This window comes from Mytilus galloprovincialis, chromosome 8, assembly GCF_965363235.1.
Source record: "Mytilus galloprovincialis chromosome 8, xbMytGall1.hap1.1, whole genome shotgun sequence".
Lineage (NCBI taxonomy): Eukaryota > Metazoa > Mollusca > Bivalvia > Mytilida > Mytilidae > Mytilus > Mytilus galloprovincialis.
In genome coordinates, this window is record NC_134845.1 from 63,494,661 (window position 1) to 63,514,997 (window position 20,337).

The 20,337-nt window shown below is 32.6% G+C and overlaps 2 protein-coding genes across 2 annotated transcripts in view; one reads left to right on the top strand and one right to left on the bottom strand.

The window, feature by feature from the left end:
- The first annotated feature begins 325 nt into the window (after positions 1 to 325).
- LOC143042356 (uncharacterized) lies at positions 326 to 14,025 on the top strand. Its single transcript, XM_076214633.1, has 8 exons — positions 326 to 777; positions 1,452 to 1,537; positions 4,600 to 4,680; positions 5,496 to 5,592; positions 7,240 to 7,358; positions 8,750 to 8,834; positions 9,957 to 10,052; positions 12,164 to 14,025. The coding sequence occupies exons 1-7, from the start codon at positions 327 to 329 to the stop codon at positions 10,046 to 10,048; spliced, it is 1,011 nt and encodes a 336-aa protein (XP_076070748.1). The 5' UTR covers position 326; the 3' UTR covers positions 10,049 to 10,052; positions 12,164 to 14,025.
- LOC143042355 (uncharacterized) overlaps positions 13,575 to 20,337 on the bottom strand; it is an 82,400-nt gene continuing 75,637 nt past the window's right edge. Inside the window, exons 47-49 of the mRNA XM_076214632.1 lie at positions 19,183 to 19,362; positions 15,868 to 16,110; positions 13,575 to 15,034 (exon numbers count right to left, since the gene is read on the bottom strand). Coding sequence (XP_076070747.1) covers positions 14,820 to 15,034; positions 15,868 to 16,110; positions 19,183 to 19,362 — 638 coding nt within the window. The 3' untranslated portion in view covers positions 13,575 to 14,819. The remainder of the gene's footprint in view (positions 15,035 to 15,867; positions 16,111 to 19,182; positions 19,363 to 20,337) is intronic.

The following is a 20,337-nucleotide window of genomic DNA, read 5'->3' on the forward strand; positions in this document are numbered from 1 at the left end:
ACGATTTTACCGTAGTCAATGTGAAAATAAAACGCATACATAAATAATGGTTTTCTATATCGATTTTATAAGACCAAGGTACATTTTGGGCAATCCCACAATGTTTTAAGTCTAAAGATTAAGAATTGATTATTTGTCTGTGTGTTAAAAAGACAAACCTAGTAAAAAAAAAAAAACACTAACACAATACACAAAAACACTTGTATATGGAAAATAATTCACCAATGAACCTTTGATTAGTCGTTCTATTTTTAAATTTGTTTGTTTTTACATTTGAAATTTAAAATAAATCGGAAAATCCCAATCTAAAGGAAGTGAAATAATAAATGATGGAGGATTCGGCGAACATGCAACAAGACGAAGAATTTAATGTTCCTGAGGAGACTTCAAGTACTGTAATCAGCACTATTGATACATCGGGATCGTCGACAGATACAAATGCAGTGCTCGTAAGAAATCGGTTGTTGAGGAATGCAATGAAGGGATTAAAAGAAACATTCGATTTATATAAACACACAATGGAAGAGTTGATAGAAAAGCCTGTTGCGGATCTTGAAAAACAAACATTCAATGATATTTCTGCTGACAAAGATACATTAAAAAAGTCTGAGAAGTTATTGAAAGATGCTGTACAGCTACTTCAAGAGGGTGTTAAAACCATGAAAGCAGCTATGTTTGAACATAGTCGTAAGATTGAAGCACTGTGCAACCTAGACGAGTGTTCGGACAATTGTTCCAGTGAAGATCTTCCTAAAGACTGTCAAACACTTAAGAAAGGTAAACAATGTACACAGTTGTCTTCTGATTTTTTTGATTTTTTATACGATTTATCTATTATCCTTTACAAATCTGTGACATCTATTTTACGACTCTTTATGAAATATACATTGCAAAATTAAGGCAAGCTGTATGTTACTTAGTAAGAGTGTACAGTAAAAACGGTGGTTGTGATTAAGTTTTTAGTTTTGCCAATAGATTAGGGACTTACTGTTTTAAATTTTCCTCGGAGTTCTGTATTTTTAGCTACTCTACTTTCAGATACATTGTTCATGTTAAAATAGACCAGTCGTCCATAAATGAGATCGACATAAAAACCAACCGTTCGTGAGAGCCTCAAGGACATGAGAGCCTACAACACACATTCGAATATATATCAAAAATTGGGGTACAGCAGTCAACATTGTATTATAACATTAATCACAAAAACACAAACAAAAAAATAACTATTCTAACACAGAAATACTTAATACATATATAAACTGGATAGACAAGTACACAAATAAAATTAAAAGACAAGAATTAACAATAATGGTTAACATTTACAACGAAAATTTAAAAGAACACTATTGAACACAATTAAGATATTATATGACGTCAATACTTACAATCTATACTTCAAGACTATCATAAATTATTTGTGAATTAGATACGAAATATTTTTTTATTTTAAGATACCTTCCATTTTTCATATAAAGATCAAGATTTCACCGGAAATCAAGATGGATTCGGAAAGCTGAGTCATGAGGAAGATTACATGGTAGGAAATATATTATCTGTCTATATACAATATTAAGTAACTACCTGTGTATGGAAAGTGTCATACATGTACTCGCTTAGATTTTACTAAACTTGATTAAATGCATTTGCAGAAAACAATGGATCAATCCCAATTTAAAATGCTTATGTTGTAACAACATTAACCGTTCCAATTTCACTGTATCAGGTGTGTATTTAACTCTGAGCCCTGAAGTGTCGACATGTTTTTTTCAGTTATATAGGGCAGCATGCATACAGGATCTTCAATGGAAGAATCAAAATTTTCTGTAAAGATTATGAAATCTTACTAACTAGTTCAAAAATATGGTGATTTTGACTTTCCCATCCAATTATGTAGTATATTTTTAAAACAACCTAAATATTGACAATGATGTTGATTGAGAACAAAACTTGACGACAAAAGAGAAAATTTCAGTTTCTGAATTGCGAACTAAATTAATATTAATAGGTTATTAATTTATTACTTGTGTCAGTTATCAGGCTCTTATGTATTCCCCGGTTTTAGTATTTTTCTCCTTTTTTCCATTGCCTTGGCATCAGTATATTTTCGATTAAAGAGTTTGGATATCCCTTCAGTGTCTTTCGCCAATCTTTAACAGATGTGTTTGATTATTTTTCCTCTCATAATTTTTTTGATAGAGTATTGGTGCTCACAAGAAGGTTATTAAACCAATCGTTCCAAATGGTGAAATTGATTGATTGATTGATTGTTGGCTGCTTTACGCCGCATTAGCACAAAAAGGCTATATCGAGGCGATGGTGAAATTGAAATCATCCCTTTGTTAATAATATGGGTGCAATCACGAGTTGATTGACCGTTATGGAATATCCGTTTCATAGATGGAATCGGATATATTTCTTATGTCGTAACTACAATCTCGTTTTCTTTCAACGAATGTGACCTACCGAATTAGACTATTTACCGGGTTTGTGATAACACGAAAAACACGACGGGTATCACATGTGGAGCAGGATCTGCTTACTATTCCAGAGCACCTGAGATCACCCCATCTATTGGTGGGTTCATGATGCTTAGTCCTTAATTTCCTATGTAGTGTCTTATTACGAGTGTTGTCTGTTTTTTTTTCTTTTTAAGCAATGGTTTTGTCAGTTTATTGTCGATCTATGGGTTTTAGTGTCCCTCTGATATCTTTCGCACCTTTTTTATTTTCCCTACCAAGAAGTGTATCAACAAAAGATTTGACTTATCAAGGATTTGTATAGTAAAATCTTACTATACAAATCCTTGGACTTATATTGCAATTATTGGTTTCACTGATCTATCTAATAACAATAGAATGATTTGAGGCAAGTCTGAAGAAATTAGTAAAGTATCAGAACATATTTAATAATGGTTGCCATTTCTTACAGATATTCAATGCCATAATTTGACATCTCTAATTTTTTGATGGCTTATATGGAATTACTGCTAACCAAATTCCAAGTTAGCTTTCCGTCGTTCGAAGAATTATTTAGATAAATGTATACTTTACCTGACTGAGAATGACTGTTTGAGATGAAGGCAAACATTTTGTTAACCCATTCTATTTATAATTGCTCATAATTCGCAGTATGTAATTTTACTCAATTAGGTTGACGGTTCAAATACTATGAAATATATAGGTGAATAATATATATTTGTCCATATCAAATACATTATTCAGCAAATCACAAACGTTCATTGTCATTACTTAATACTTACCATTCTAGTTAAAGAATGTTAAATATTTATTCACTGAGGCTCGGACTTTAAAATTGATAATTTAGCTATCGAGATTGGATAAATCCGATAATTTATGAGTAACTATGTAACTATGTAAGAATCTGTTTCTTTGTTGATTAAAAAATAAAATTTCCTTTTTCCTAAACGAAATCCTCCTAGAGTGCCTTCCGCTTTCCCCATAATTGTCAATTTCATTAACATCTGTAAGCATATTTTGATTCATTCAGCGTGCTGATTAAGGTTATAACCCTTTACTCATCCAATCATCTACCGAGACCACCTACAATCACACTTTGTTTAATGTTTTTATAAAATGGGTTCGGTCCCTTCGTAAATTTTACGGACGCCATCACGAGTTGGTTGACCGTTATGGAATTACCGTTTCACAAATCATATCGGATATCTTTCTCACGTCGTAACTACAATCCCCTTCCCTTTCATGAATGTGACCTACCGAGTTAGACTATTTACCGAATTTGTTATCACATAAGCAACACGACGGGTGTCACATGTGGAGCAGGATCTGCTTACACTTCCGGAGCACCTGAGATCACCCCTAGTTTTTTGGTGTGGTTCGTGTTGTTTATTCTTTAGTTTTCTATGTTGTGTCATGTGTGTTGTTGTTTGTTTGTCTTTTTCGTTTTTAGCCATGGCGTTGTCAGTTTGTTTTAGATTTATGAGTTTGTCCCTTTGGTATCTTTCGTCCCTCTTTTAAATTTCCATAGAACGAATAACGAAAATAAATTTACGAATATGTTTTAAAAGAAAAAATACATGTATATTGAACATGTTGAATGTTCAATTGATAACTAAAAATGAAATACAGTTATTTTAGTTTCAGAACACATTCATTTCGAGCAAAATCGTAAATTGCAATGCATTCACTAGTTTCATACGCAAAAATATAATCAGCAGACTTCTTATTTCGTACCATCAAGAAGGTTAAAAAAACTAAAAATGTCTTTATCTTTTTCGTAGTCCATTTTATATTTGCTACAACACCAATACTCGATATCAAAGGGACAATTTGGCAAATGTCGGGCTATGTGGCGCATATGTTGTTCGTTGTCTTTTTGTCTGTGCTCCTATGTATGGCTGTGTTTTCAAATAGAAACGGAAATCACTCTCAATTACGTATATAATGTGCATGATGACGCAGAGAAACATAATATGACGTTTATCTCTCCTTCATTTCATCCAAACAGTTCAATGATCTGTATCTAGTTTTCTGTTGTTAGAAGAAGAATTACTATTTTGTTTAGAAATAGTTTTATCGTGTTTTTGTTCATGTTGTTCATTGAGTCGTACTTTTTTTTCAGAGAAACAGCAATCGAGCTCTTGCTAGCATTCGTCCATCACAAAGTGAAGAACAAGGTTTTAGAGATGATATTATACGCCGGGTACTTGACATAAACATATAGACTAACGTATTTTAAAAACAATTAAATGACGTATGTTATGTAGGCTTTTATTTCCTACTGTCAGGTGTATTCTGAAAACATATATCTTTTTGATTTAGAACTTACTCTACTACCTGTATTGCCTTTAAAAATCAATGTTAGTGCCGATGAAAATAGTATAGGAGTTGGTATAATATTTTAAGTGTTTTACACAGCTTTCGCTTTAAGCTATGCTTTTATTGTAATTACAACCAAGTAGGTCGAAAAATAATGGTTGATAATGCTGAATTCAGCACATATATTTATAAAATGAATGTCTGTGTTTTTTATGACGTCGTATTTCATTTTAAAGTTGAATGTTATTTAGATTCCATAAAAGAGACACATAGGATGTATATACTTAAATGGCCGTTTCTGGTTTATATCATAAATCATATGTGCATAGACTGTGTCTTAAAACTAAATCCTTTCATTTATTGAAATATCAAGAAATGAATTATTATCAACAAATTGTCGTTCTGTGTGTCATTCGTCGATACATTTTCCATATTTAGTTATTTAACCATTTAATTATTATATACTAGTTTCAAATGACTTTAACAAAAACTAATTTGTTATTTTATCCGTTGTATTATTCCGTAAACACAATTTGGCCGATTTAAAATTTCATTATCTACATTTGTTGATCACTTTAAAAAACCAAAATTTACTACCGTTAAAATAGAGCAAATAGTATAAAATGTTGTCATTATTGTTAACCTCTCTTCATGCCAATATTTATAGCAATTGTTGTATGTATTAGTGTTTACTTTTAGGCTGAAACAGTAATGGGAAGTCCATACTCTAGATATTCTGCCTATGGCACACCACTGAATCCAATTACATGGATTTCACCAAATAATTCAGTTGAAAGTAAGTTGTGTTGAAACACTGAACATAAAAAAGATATTAGAAGATGTGATATGAGTGCTAATGAGACAACGTTCCAAAAATGGCTGGTTTGTACCATTGCTTACAAAGATGATATTGTGCTGTATCCTTCTTTTGATGAGAATGATTATGAAACAACGGTAATGTCTTAAAGGAGATGCAAAAGATACCAAAGGGACATTCAACCTTATAATTCAAAAATAAACTGAAAAAAACATGGGTAAAAAGAAAAAAAGACGAACATAAGAAAAGAGTACACACAACCCAATTATAGAATGCCAAAGACTGAGTAACACGCATCCCACCAAAAACTTGGGTAGATCTCTATGCTCTGGAAACGTAAACAGACCCTGTTTCACATGAGACACCTTTGGTATTGCTCTTGAAGAACTAACAATGTAATATGTCTATTTTGGAAGGTTACAATCGGGGGAAAGGGCGAGACTGTAGTCACGAGATTTGGAACATATCTGCTATCACCTGCTATACAGATATTCCATAACAGCCAACCAACTCATGACAACGTCTGTAATATTAACAAAGGGACGGTTTCAACCTCACCACCTGATATTATTGATTTTAAAGGTTATTTGTGAGCAGCAACCCTCTATCAAGGAATTAATGATAGAACATATATGACCCGGATTATCGTATCAACTGGTAGATATATACAAATACTTCGTTTACAATTGTTGCTGGAATGTTGCGACAAAGAAATGAAAAGTTCACAATTGAGCAGCTGAAACACTCTCTTTTGTCGTTAAGTTTGTTTTCAAACGACCCTTATTGTCAATGCCTTGAAGTCAGGTTCGATGAGATAGATGTGTTCAACATAGTCATCACCTTTTTATAGAATTGATGTTAATGATTAAGAAATAGGTTTCATGTAACACTTGGATCCAATTACTATGGGGTTGTGTGTACGGACACGTATGTAGTTTCGGTATTCAATACAGTGATGGAAGATCCAGTTCTTCATCTTTGGGTGAATTACCGAAGGAACTTAGAACAGACCTATGATAATCCAAGATTTTCTCTTTGGTAAATGTCGTGAGGGTATATAAGTTGAATTTTCAAGTGAATTGTCAATACCTTATCAATTTATCAAGAAGTTTATTTAATGTTGTTTACACATAAAACGATGTCGTTTGGGGCTTTATAGTTGTCATGGAGGTAGGACAGTGTTTTGCAACATTTGTGTCTTTAAAGATTTATTTTGCATGGCTATCCATTACCCCATTCAGTTTCTGTTTTGTATCAACGAAACACCTTAGACATGACGAAAACAAATGAATGTTAAGTACGACCTGAATATGTGATTGAACAAACAATTACGTTTTATTGAATCAACTCATGTCAACATATACAATGGGTGGATAGTAAATATACAAACAATGATACCATAAAGTAATAAAACGTATAAACGATAAATCTCAATTATTGACAATTTTATGTTACCTGTATGAGCCGTTTATAGTTATAAAAGTCATAAAAGTATCATGTATTTTGTTAGCCTATCTTTATCTCTATCATAACAAATGGAAGTGACTGACTTAATCATTTTGGCTTCTACATATGATGTATTTGATATATGATTATAATGTTATCCCGTTTTATTCATATATGTAGGTGGACAAATATTAATTGTTGGGAATGGAAGGCTACCTAGCCTCTTTGGCAACTCAAGAATTAATTTTAGCGATAGACCTGGTACCAGTATCACACGAGCCAGAAGAATGCCTGGAAAGGTTAATATAGCATTGACTTACATTACCAATAATGAAAATGATTTAACAAATTAAAAAAAAACATTGACACAAAAAAATCCAACATTCTCTCAAAATATTGGAGGCAAACAGGAAAATGTCTCAAACAGGTACGTTATGGCAACATATTAAAACCATTATAACCCTTGTGGACTGTTTCTTTTTAATATTAATGAAGTATCTACAATTGTAAAAGGACGCCTTTGCCCTATTGTTCAGATCAGGCGAACTGTTTTTGATTTATAAAACATCAAGGAATCAGTATGCTCTAATGTGCAATTAAAGGTATGTTGAAAAATGCCAAAGAGACAACTCTCCACAAGAGATCAAAATGACTCAAAAATGAAACAGACATTAACAACTACATGTATAGGTTACAGTTCGGCCTTCGACAATGAGCAAAGCCCACACCACATAGTCAGATATAATAGGCCCCGAAATGACAATGTAAAACAATTCAAACGAGAAAACTAACGGCCTAATTATGTAAAAAAAAATGAACGAAAAACAAATATGTAACACATAAACAATCCTCAATCACTGACACTGAATTACAGGCTCCTGTCTTGGGACAGGCACATACATGCAGGATGTGGCGGGGTTAGACATGTTAGCGGGACCCCAACCCTTACCCTAACCTGGGACAGTGGTATAACATTTCAACATAAGAAAGAACTACATAAATTGAAAAAAGCTTTACTCATCAGATTGATAAAATTACAAGTGGACGTGGTCGGGTACTTGTGACAACGTCTCCGATTGTGACCTACGGAATTAGTCCTTTCCTGGGTTAGTAATTTAATGAGCAACACGACAGGTGCCACATGTGGATCAGAATCTGCTCAACCTTCAGGAGTACTGGAGATCACCCCGTTTGTGTTGCTCGGTCTTTGATTTTCTATGTTGTGACTTTTATGTCCTGTTGTTTGTCTTTATCCGTATCTTTTTGCCATGGCGTTGTCATTTTATTTTCACCTTAGTAGTTTGAATGGGTTTTTTTGTAATCTTTTGCCTCTCTTTTCTTAGTGACTACTAGGCTGCTGATACTGAAGTCTACATGTCGATCTTTTCAATTCGGTTAACCATGAACTACAGCAGATATTTTGAAGCCCTGTCTTATTTTCTAAATAAATATTTGGAAATATGAAATCAGATATACAAGTTTTGTTCTGCAAAATACTAGTCTAGGATAATGTTATGTCCAAGTGTAAGAACAATCCATGACTTATTGAAAAAGTAGTGGTGTCTTCGCTATTTTATCCAAAAATAAATGCAAACGTTTACTCTAAAAATTGTATTATCAGTAAACATTTTAAAAATTGAAAATTTGCTGTGTACGTCATATCTAATTGCAGCATTTAATCTTGTTTTAGCATGACAACTTCCATTCCAGACGTCTTTCACATTTATCATTTAATCCGCAAGTGCATGATATGTCATCGCAGACTGAATTAAGAGGTTGTATTAAATATGTCATAAATCAAAATAAACAAGCATTGGTTCTTAAAGTTTTTCAATTCTTCTTTCATAACAGTACTTTTATCAACCTTGAAACTTTTGAATGAAATATTTGGCGGTTCAAAAATATTGCATAGCCATATACCCTAGGCATGATAAATATAAAGGTTCAAATTTAATCAATTTGGCTTATGTTTGTTGCTACATATATGATAATGTAACTACTAGGTTCACTTGGAGACGACACAGAAAATATTAAAGAGATATTCAAACTCAAAAAGCGATCAAATCAACTTCACAAGTCTATAAAAATAAATAACATAAAAAATTTAAGACTGAGCAAGCAAGATGAACCTATACACAAAACCGGGGTGATCCCTGGGGCTCTAGAATGATACACTGATCCTGCGCCGTAAATGTATTTATTTACAACCACTTGGTCGATACCCCTTTCATTCCGCGAGGGTATCACCAGCTCAGTAGACAGCACTTCTGTGCTGACATGAATTATCATTGAAATTGTCATTTATGAAATACAAAGACTTTTCTAGCTCAGGAATATATCACTTTAGCTGTATTTTTTTTATGAATGTTTGGTCCTCAATTTCGTACTTTAATTAGTCTTATTTAACTTTTGATGATTCGAGCGTAACTGATGTGGCTTTTGTAGACGAAACGCGCTACTGGCGCAAATATCAAATTTCAATTCTGGTATCAATGATGAGTTCATTTAAAAAAGAGACAATTATAGTAACCTATAAGTCCAATTACTAAATATCCTTTGCATATCTGCTGTGGCTCTGATACAGAGATATATGGAATATGTTTCATACACTCATTTTAAATAATAATATGGCAATCATATACATTTGCACACAATTTACGGTAAAAACGAACAATAAATTAAAAAAATGAATACTAAGATGATATTCTCGATTACTAGCAGTGATATCGACGGAGTATTATAAAATGAAAATCAACAACCCTTCTGATCCAACGACTAGATTACATGGACATAAGAACATCTTGAGAAAGTATATTCTATGAAAAGTGTAAAAAACGACTAACAATTTAGGTGGAATGTATAATTTTACAAGTCAGTTATCAATAATTAATTTTTAGGCAAAGGAATGATTCTGAAAGGGTCTAGAAGTGATCTACGACCACGCACCGATGTTGGACCACGTAGGATGCCGGATGACAAGAGAATGTAAACAGGTTAGGTAAATATTGTCTATACACTATAATATATCTGTTTACAGTCTGTTTTATATTTAATATGAACCAGTATGTTATACTTGTTTATCTTGTTTATTATGACCAAATGTGAGAGAGACAAACTGAACCTTCAAGTCATTCATCAAACATTACAAAGTAATCATTAATGAGTTTAAATGCTCGTACTATTATTTTGTTATAAATACTTTATGCACTCTCATATGTACATTTAAATTTCTTGTCCGATTTTAATTGGTTTTTTTTACAATTCTTGCAACATTTCAATATCCAGCCCTAATGAATTATTTCTTATAGTTGTGACCCTTGAACTTCTTGGGAAGAAAGATAAGAAGTTAGCAATATCCTTTAACTCTACTTTCCGCTATATAGATGATGTTCTTTCACTAAATAATTCAAAATTTGGTGACTATGTTGAACGCATCTATCCCATCGAACTAGAAATAAAGGATACTACAGATACAGTTAGGTCGGCCTCATTTCTTGACTTACATCTAGAAATTGACAATGATGGTCGGTTGAAAACAAAACTTTACGACAAAAGAGATGATTTCAGCTTTCCAGTTGTGAACTTTCCATTTTTAAGTAGCAACCTGCCAGCAACACCTGCATACGGGGTATATATTTCTCAATTGATACGATATTCCCGTGCTTGCATTTCCTATCATGATTTTCTTGAAAGAAGGTTGCTGCTCACAAGGAAGCTATCAAACCAAGAGTTCCAAATAGTGAAGTTGAAATCATTCCTTCGTAAATTTTACAGACGCCATCACGAGTTGGTTGACCGTTTCAGAAATGATATCGGATATGTTCCTTACGTCGTAACTACAATTCCCTTCCCTTTCATGAATTTGACCTAGCGAATTAGGCTATTACCGGATTTGTGATCACATAAGCAACACTACGGGTGACACATGTGGAGCAGGATCTGCTTACCCTTCCGGAGCACCTGAGATCACCCCTTGTTTTTAGTGGGGTTCGTGTTGTTTTTTCCTTAGTTTTTTTTATGTTGTTTCATGTGTACTATTGATTGTCTGTTTGTCTTTTTTCATTTTAAGCCATGGCGTTGTCAGTTTATTTAAGATTTATGTGCTTGACTGTCCCTTTGGTATCATTCGTCCCTCTTTTGAAAAATATAAAAAAAAGTATTTGGAAAATTACATGGTAAGCGATTTCAAGTGGTGCATTTTTATAGAAAGAAGTTTGAGCGAATTGACAAGTAAAGGCAACCGTAGTATACCTGTGTTCAAAAGTAATAAATATATTAATTCAGTTTAGTCAAATGCCTAATATACTTTAGTATTTTTATTAAAAAGGCTACAAAGGATAACAAAATAGATACAATTTTCTGAAACACAAACCATACTTTGTCCGGTGACTACACAATACAACCCGACCAAAGAGCAGATAACAGCTCAAGACCACCAGTGGGTCTTCAATACAGCGAGCATATCCCGCTCCCGACACCGACATTTTTACTTATTATGTCTGTCTTTTGTCCACGCATAGTTGTCAATATAATGGATTTTGATGCGACAGTCATGTAGGTGAGAGGTTCAGTTAGTTATAAAACCCGGTTCAATCCCCCCTTTTATACAAGAAAAGGCCTGTCCGAAGGTAGTAATATGACAATTGTTATCCATTCGATGGATGTGTTTGAGCTTTTGATTTTGACATTTTATAAGGGATTTTCCGTTTTGAAATTTTTCTCAGATTTAGTATTTTTGTGATTTTACTTGATCTATAACCTAGATACATAAATAAACATGTATAAACTAAAACAATTTTAATGGCTTTATCATGGAGACTTTTATTAGAGAGGAAGCTTAAGTACCAGCCGTGGACCAAATCAGTTCTACATCTTTTAAGATTTGAGTGGAGCACATTCTGCTATGAGCATGGGGTTCCAATGCTCTTTTCCAGTGTTGATAATTAGTGATAACCGTAAATGAAAAACAATGATAACAAGTTAACTCAATACTGTTGAAAATGTTTACCATGTGAAATACTCTTCATTTATACTTATAAAGTAAATGGTCGGAAAGCTTTTGTTTAATTTTTAACTATTAAGTTAGGATTTTTACATGTTTTAGGGATCAAAGATATTTCTGAAGAAGGCAGGAAAATTTCAAATGTTTACCTATTAACCACTAGAGATTCTCAACAAATTGAATAATTTTCAACAAACTGCATTTGTACAGACACTGTGTGCTTCAAAGTTAGTTGTAGAAAACCATCGAGTTTGCATACAGTATCTAGTGTTACACAGCGATTGACATTTTTGCATGTTCACATCTATCCATACTAACTACTCCAAACTCTTATAACTTATCATATTCATTTTTTTTTGCATGTGTATTGCATAAAACAGCTCACAGTCTTGCAAGAGTGTTAGTTTGTCAACTCTGCCTTTCCTTGTTGCAACAAATGAAGTTTCTCTTATAAATATTTGTTCTCTAATCAGACACTGTGGTCCAATGTTAATTGGTGCAATAACTGATTTTCTTTTTCACATTTCAAACTTTTAACAATAATGATTTGTTCAAGTCTTGAATTGTGCCATAAAATTATTTGCTGGTATCAAATTATTCAAAGAATTAATTCATGCCTGAAATTTTTATACAAATAGTAAGTAACGGAACAAATTGTTTCGTTAGTGAACAATCTTAACATTTCTTTTTGTATCCAGTTATATTTGCTTTAATAGTCACTTCTCTGTGAACTATACATACATTGTACCCTAGCACTGAGAAAATATACTTTCAAGAACCAAACTGGTACCATGAACCTCTGTATATAGAGTAGTTGTATATATATAAAGGATACATTGTTTATTTCAGATGAGATTTCATAAAATGACAAAGAAGACAAACACCAAGTGATTGCTTCAGCTCACATTCCCTTCACAATTTTTAATTACATTTATGCATTCAGTGTCTCAGAGTGTTGATTCATCTTATAATAATGGAAGGAATATTTTTATGGTGAACTTTTTTAACTAAGAATACACTAGTAATTGAAATCATTTACATCCATTTTTCTAAAACTTTTCGTTTATTGGCACATATTAGGAATTATTAAATCAATCTTTCAAAGTTATTGAAGATTGTTGCTTCAGGAGACAGGGATGAGAGAGGGTCTTAAATGTTACCTATTCAATTAACTAATATGTAATTCTAAAGAGGTAACAAATGGTATATTTAAATCTGTGTTTTTAATTAAGCATTTGTAGGAAGATCATAGAGAAAGAACAGATAGTTTTTTTACCTTTTCATCAAAAGGACACAGGTGTGCATTAAAATGGGATAGTTCATAAAGATGGTGCATAGACACTGAACTTTGGGGGATGGGCCTCTCTTATGCCTTTTGTCTTGGACACTGGAATTTTGAGGCTAACATGCATTCCTACTTTGACAATATATCTGTATTTACATTTCATCAAAGCCAACTATTAATATATATATTTTGATCACATAAATGTCATGAGGTAAAAAAAAAACCAAGTCATATCATTTATTTTATTATCTACTTTGTAGTCATGGTAATTGTAAATAAAATATTGCACAGATTTCAAAAATGAAATAATGATAAATACAATTTAATTGTGGATATATCTGAATATCTCCATCCAACTTGCTGCTGCATAACCCCTTTTCTTGTTTATAAGGTAAAATTTATCAAATATAAGAAAAATAAAAATCCTAAATTTTTGAGACCTTAATACCTTATTTCAATGAACATTGATCAAAAAGTTTAAAACATTAAATGGTAGCACTTTTGTGTGTAGCATTTCCCGAAACTGTTAAAAAGATTACCTGAAATTGTAAACTCACATTTTTTGTCCATATAATTGCTAAACAATAGCATCATCAACATGAATACCTTTGTTGCAGTATAATAATACTATTAAATATTCAACGAATTCAATGTTTTACAAATATACATCTTTTATACATCTAATGTGTTGTTTTATGTAATATCTTGCTACATTTTCCTATAGATTCTGCAGAAATCTTATGAAGTCAACAGTTTTTGCTTGCTAATGTGGTTTGCATCATGTCCATTTAAAACTAATAAAAATCACAGTTAATCATGACCTTCAAATCTGTTTGCTGAATGTCAAGACTAAAGAACTTACAAGGAACCTGCCTACTATTAGAGATTTCAAGATTTTCACTGGGTTTAATTTATTTTCCAATACTAAACCAGATATTTATTTACAATATTTTTTTTCAATCTGTTAAGTGGTTCTACAGAAATAACAAAAATCATGCAGAATATCCAATGGTGGCAAAATCCTAAACTGTGGATATTGATATTAAGGTCAGATGAACAATAAATGAAAGCCTGAAATGCCATTTTTATATCTTACAAAATGAAATGCAAAGTTCAACAAACAAATAAAAGTGGTTAAAGACTGTACAAGGTATTAAGCTAATGTAAGCATTGATGTACATAATTAAATTGGCTTTCTACTGTTTTTTCCTAGTGAAATAAAGATTTCCATATTTTTTTATCTACATGAATACTTATACCTATTTATATACACATTTGTTATCTACATGTATATACATATTGCGAATATATTCGTAATCCATTACATAAGAGAAAACCCACAAGCCACTTTTTTAGTACATAAGTATTCACATTTAAATAGTTCATTAACCTTCCGGTCTTATGAACAGCAGTGACCTTAATCTAACACTGTTGCTAAGTAACAAAATAACAATCAATATTCTCCCAATATCATTATGAGTCTGTTTCTTCACTGGTTGCTGTCTCTTGTTTTGTGTCCAATTGAAATGTAGAATTGTCAAAACCACCAGCGGTTCCATTCTGGTAGGTATGTGGCTGTCGTCTTTTCCATAAAACAATCCCAATTGTTGGGAGTGCTAGTGCCACAATTAGACCAATGATTATTCCTATTATTGCACCTGAACTTAGTCCATTCTTGCTTGGAGGAGCTACAACGGCAAATAGAATTTAATTGGTTAGTGCAAGAAATCTATTTGAAGTAAAGTGTTGAACCAAATTTAATTGAATTGTCATTATTTGTTTCTTCAATCTGGATTGCAAATTAGTTTGATGATACTCCTTATCGCTATTTGGAAATCTGTCCGGCTTGAAAAAAAATCAGTCTAGCTTGAATGTTTGACATCATACAAAAATCACTTTTCCATCGTTGCATCAGATATTTTCTATTATGGGAACTTTCGTGATGTCAAGTAATGGCAGACAAAAAGCGATAAGGTGTATTAGGATTAGGTGGACGAAACTCAACTTAAAATAATATGGAGAAGTCTTGAATTAATCAATCTCTTTGTTTGCTACCTCTTACTGTTTACAACTAAATAAATGAAACCAAACACACTGCTGCGGATATTACATTATTTTAGACTATCGGAATCAAGCTGTTTTATCTAAGAATATGTCTAACAGACACCCTACCCTGCTATCACTATCAAATTTCCATGTTCATAGAACCTCACAATTAATGAAAATTCTTAGTGGAATGAATTGTAAACATCTATCATAATGAATGAAATTGAGAATGAAAATGCAGATATGGTGTGTCTCAAAGAGACAACAACCTGACCAAAAGCAGCTTAAGAATAGCTGATACAGAATAACTGAATCATGATTATTAAGTTTTCACAATTTCATGATAAACAACTTTAAAACAAAAATAAAACTTTATACAGGAAAATAAATTGTAGACTGACAAAAATACCGGTAAAAATATTGCTTCCCTGCCCCTTTAACAACATTAGCCTGGCATTAAAATGAAATCCCATACCTTGCTGTACAGGCTGAGGTGTGCCTGTGTATGGAGATATATGAGGAATAGTTGGCAATGGAGAATTGGTTTTCTGAGTTTGTCTACTTGGTGTTTTTCCTGTTGGTCTTGAAGGTATTCCTGCTGTTTGTTTCCCTGGGTATGGTGGTGTAATAGTTTGGGGAACTATTGTTGGCGTTTTAGTAGGCGTGGCTACTGTTGACTTCTGTGGGCCTGGTGTGGAATTATCTGCTGTGTCTACCACTAAAAAAAAAATCATCATTGATTTGGCAATGCATTGTAAGCATAAAATCTACATAGATATGAAAAGATGTGGTATGAGTGCCAATAAGACAACTTTCCATCCAAGTCGCAATTTATAAAAGTAAACTTTTATAGATCAAAGTAGTTTACAAAACCAAGCCTTGGCTCACACTGAAACAGCAAGCTATAAATGGCCTCAAAACTTACTAGTATTACCATTCAAATGGGAAAACCAACCGATTAATCTATTAAAAAAACAAGGATTCAGAAACACAGCATGTTTGTAAAATGTTGAATTATTCAAAGCACTCAGGTTTCCTACACTCAAGCATAGACTAGTATAAGCTTTTAAAAATATTATGATTCCAGTGATTTTCAACTACATAATTGATTTGGTCTTCACACTTTTTTAATTAAGCAACACTGATGGATATCATGTTTTTGACAATTACCACAATTCTTTAATGGTGTTTAATTTATTTAAATTTTTTCTGATTTTTTTAAAATCAAATTAGTTTAGCAACAACTGTAATTGTTTCATATAATCTGTCCATATATATTCTAAATTATTCTTACTTATCTATTACTTAACAACATGTAGCATATGGCTAAGTATTCAATAAAGTGCTGTTTCAATGGGTGTCCCAGAAAAATGCATTTTTTTCATATTTTAAATTATTTTGAGTTTTAATGCAGGTAGCTAATCAATCCACTGTATGATGAAGAGATAATATAAACAGTTTCATATGAAAAGTTTATTGTTGAATAAAGTATTTTATAAATGAAGTGTTGAATTCCCTATTTTTTGCATGCTTATTTTGTGACATGTTTGAATGACCCAAAATCAAAATTGTTTTATAAACCTTTTTTCATGAATGGTAACTAGGTAAAAAGGATTTTCAGGTAATACAATAGGTTTGGCAAGGTTTAGGACATTAAAACATGAAAAATCTTCGAAAAATAAGGATTAAAAACAATTTTAAATGGTCACGATGTCAGACTAACATTTTCTGTCTTCTTCCTAAGTGAAATTGAAATATAAATTATATAACAATAGAGGGCAATTAAATGCACAAAATATCTTGAGGCTTGAGCTTATTAACTAAAATGTGATAATTCATCATGAAGTTACAGCAGAAAGTTTTATTTTTTTTCAGGAATTGTCATTAAAGTTTACTCTTGAAAAATCTGTCCAACTGTAACGGGCGAAAATTTCAATTTTCATTTGCAAGTTTCCAACTCAGTTTATTTTTTTTTTAATGTTTATGACAACAAATTTTACGACAATCGCGATGCGCATACGGTATTGCTGTCAACTGTTCCTTTTTACTCGAGGTCAACAACATCGAAGGGGGGAACACTTTTTCTGTCCAACCAAGAGATGGAAGTTACATCCGAATTGATGTTACATCCAACATCCAAGATATTCTCTACAACGGCTGCCACAAGTCACTGAATCAATTTGCTTCCACTTTGACAATAACTTAACCTTAAATACTACCGCATATATGAAAAATAAAGAGGTTTTAAACTGTTGACAGTCTAAATTTGACATAATTTTGAAAATTAGAGTCCGATAATGTTCTGTTGGACAAACCTTAGGACAAAATCTTCTAATGTTGGACGTAACAGCTTTTCAAAAGTAAAAAGAAACTTGTTAACAACTAACAAGTCCACATAAATTTAAAAATAGTTCTCAGACCCTTCCTCGTCTCTTCTCAAGAGGTGCCCATTTTTAAATTGCCATTAGGATCAGTAAAATAATGAATTCTGTCCTATCTTTGTCCGACAGGGAATATAATCTGTCCTATGTTTGTCCTACAACAACTGAATTCTGTACGCTGTTCATCCAACAGTTTTTTATGGTTTTGTTTTATCCATTTATTTAATAATGAACCATTTTACCTCTTGCTGAGGAACACCAGCTGTAGATATTAGTATAAACATCATAGTTTTGATTTTGTTTTTGACTTTGAATGATGCAAATGGAACAAATTCTCATCCAAAAATGTCCCCGTTTGTCCGACATATTTTAAGATTTTTTTAACTTACAAGTTAGTTTTTGAAAAATTTAACAAAATGATATACTTTAATTGAAGATCTTATGAACTGTCAGAGAAAAATTAATATATTTATTAACAAAGCCTTCATATAAAAGGAAAATATTCAATTTTCAATGTCCTGTTACGTCCAACATAACCTCTGTCCAACATGCTATTTATGTCTAATTTTATGTTTTCTGACAAAATAACTATCTTTTTACATGTAAAACCCTAAACTAGAATCATTCTCCTTTCAGAAAATCATGTTATTATGATTGAAACAGCTACTTTTAGAATCATACATGTTGTCACACACTAACAACACTATACTGAATACTTAGCCATATGTCTATTGGACACAGATGATGCTCCTGCTTGGATGCAACTTAATAAAGGGGCATAATTCAAGAACTGCAAAAGTAACCCCAACCAAATTTGCACTTGATCCGAGTTTTCTGGTAAAAAGCATGTCATTTGGTTTAAGAACACATACTAGAGATCTGTTGATTATTTTTATTTAATAAATGTGTGGTTCGTTTGAACTCAGATAGTCATTGGTCAAAATTTCTATTATGATGTCAAATTTTTTTGCTTTCCTCTTAACTTCCTTTTCACTTCATCTATGACATCACTTAGAAAGAAACACATTTCCTGCAGGTCATGAGAAAAGAAGGATTAAGATTATTTGCATGTCATAGAAAAATATTTAGAGAAACAGATTCCACCACCAAATCTTTTGCAATATGATATTTATCCACTCGAGACATTTAAATTCTAAATATTTAAAAAGCCTTGCATTTCATTTTTGAAAATTTAACTGTCTCAAGTGAATAAATATTGTATCACATTCAAATTAGTTGCAGAATCTGTATTAACTTTATCAAGCACAATACTACATACACACATATTTCAATACATACACTTTATTTGTATTCTGAAGCTGTATCCCTTTATTTTCTGGAATCATGTGTTTCTGACTCCTACCCCAACACTTGCTGCACAAATATAAACATTTAATGATTCAATATACCTTGCATTTTTTCACAAATGTATCCACGTGTCTCTGAACAATCTACATCATTCCACTTCCCATTCCATGATCTGATCTCCACACAGTTCTCCTGGTTCCCTCTCTGAGTTTTCCCTGAGGGTTGTCCCTGGTCCCAGTTTATGAACTGTGGTGTAGATTTATCATACCACTGGAATCCAGCTGTAATTGTAATTAAACAAGAATACACATGGTAGTTGTGCTAATTTAAAGCTTAGTGCTCAATGAATTTTAAGTAGAGGAAGTGAATGACTGAAAGATCCAAAAAGTTATCACACATTATAAAATATCACTGCTAAGCTGCTGACTTAATGTTAAGTCATTCCAGTCAGTAGTTTTTATTAAATAAAACTAGAGCCTGTATCGCTCACCTGACTTTTTTTGGCGGTTTCTGAAATTATATAAAAAAAAGATAAAATTTGGCTACAAAGTAACAACACTTGGCCAGCACCTCAAAAGGAAAGGAACAAACATGTTTGGTTTCATTCCATTCAGTGGTTCTCTAAAAGAAGCAATTTGTATGTATTTTCCATAGGGCCCTATGTTAAACTAAGTCCCCTGTTGGCAGCCATCTTGGATTATGGATCACCTACAAAGTAACAACACTTGGTCAGCACCTCATAAGGAACATTCATGCTATGTTTGGTTTCATTCCATTCAGTGGTTCTCTATAAGAAGTCATTTGTATGCATTTCCCATAGGGTCCTATGTTAAACTAAGTCCCCCATTGGCGGCCATTTTAAATGATGGATCGGCTACAAAGTAACAACACTTGGTAAGTTTCTGATAAGGAACATTCATGCTATGTTTGGTTTCATTCCATTCAGTGGTTCTCTATCAGAAGTCATTTGTATGCATTTCTGATAGGGTGCTATGTTAAACTAAGTCTCCCGCTGGCGGCCATCTTGGATGATGGATCAGCTACAAAGTAACAACACTTGGTCAGCACCTCATAAGGAACATTCATGCCATGTTTGGTTTCATTCCATTCAGTGGTTCTCTAGAAGAAGTTCAAAATGTAAAAAGTTAACGACGACGACGGACGACAGACACCAAGTGATGAGAAAAGCTCATTTGGCTCTTCGGGCCAGATGAGCTAAAAATGAGACAAATATATTTGTTCTCTTTAATTTGTTA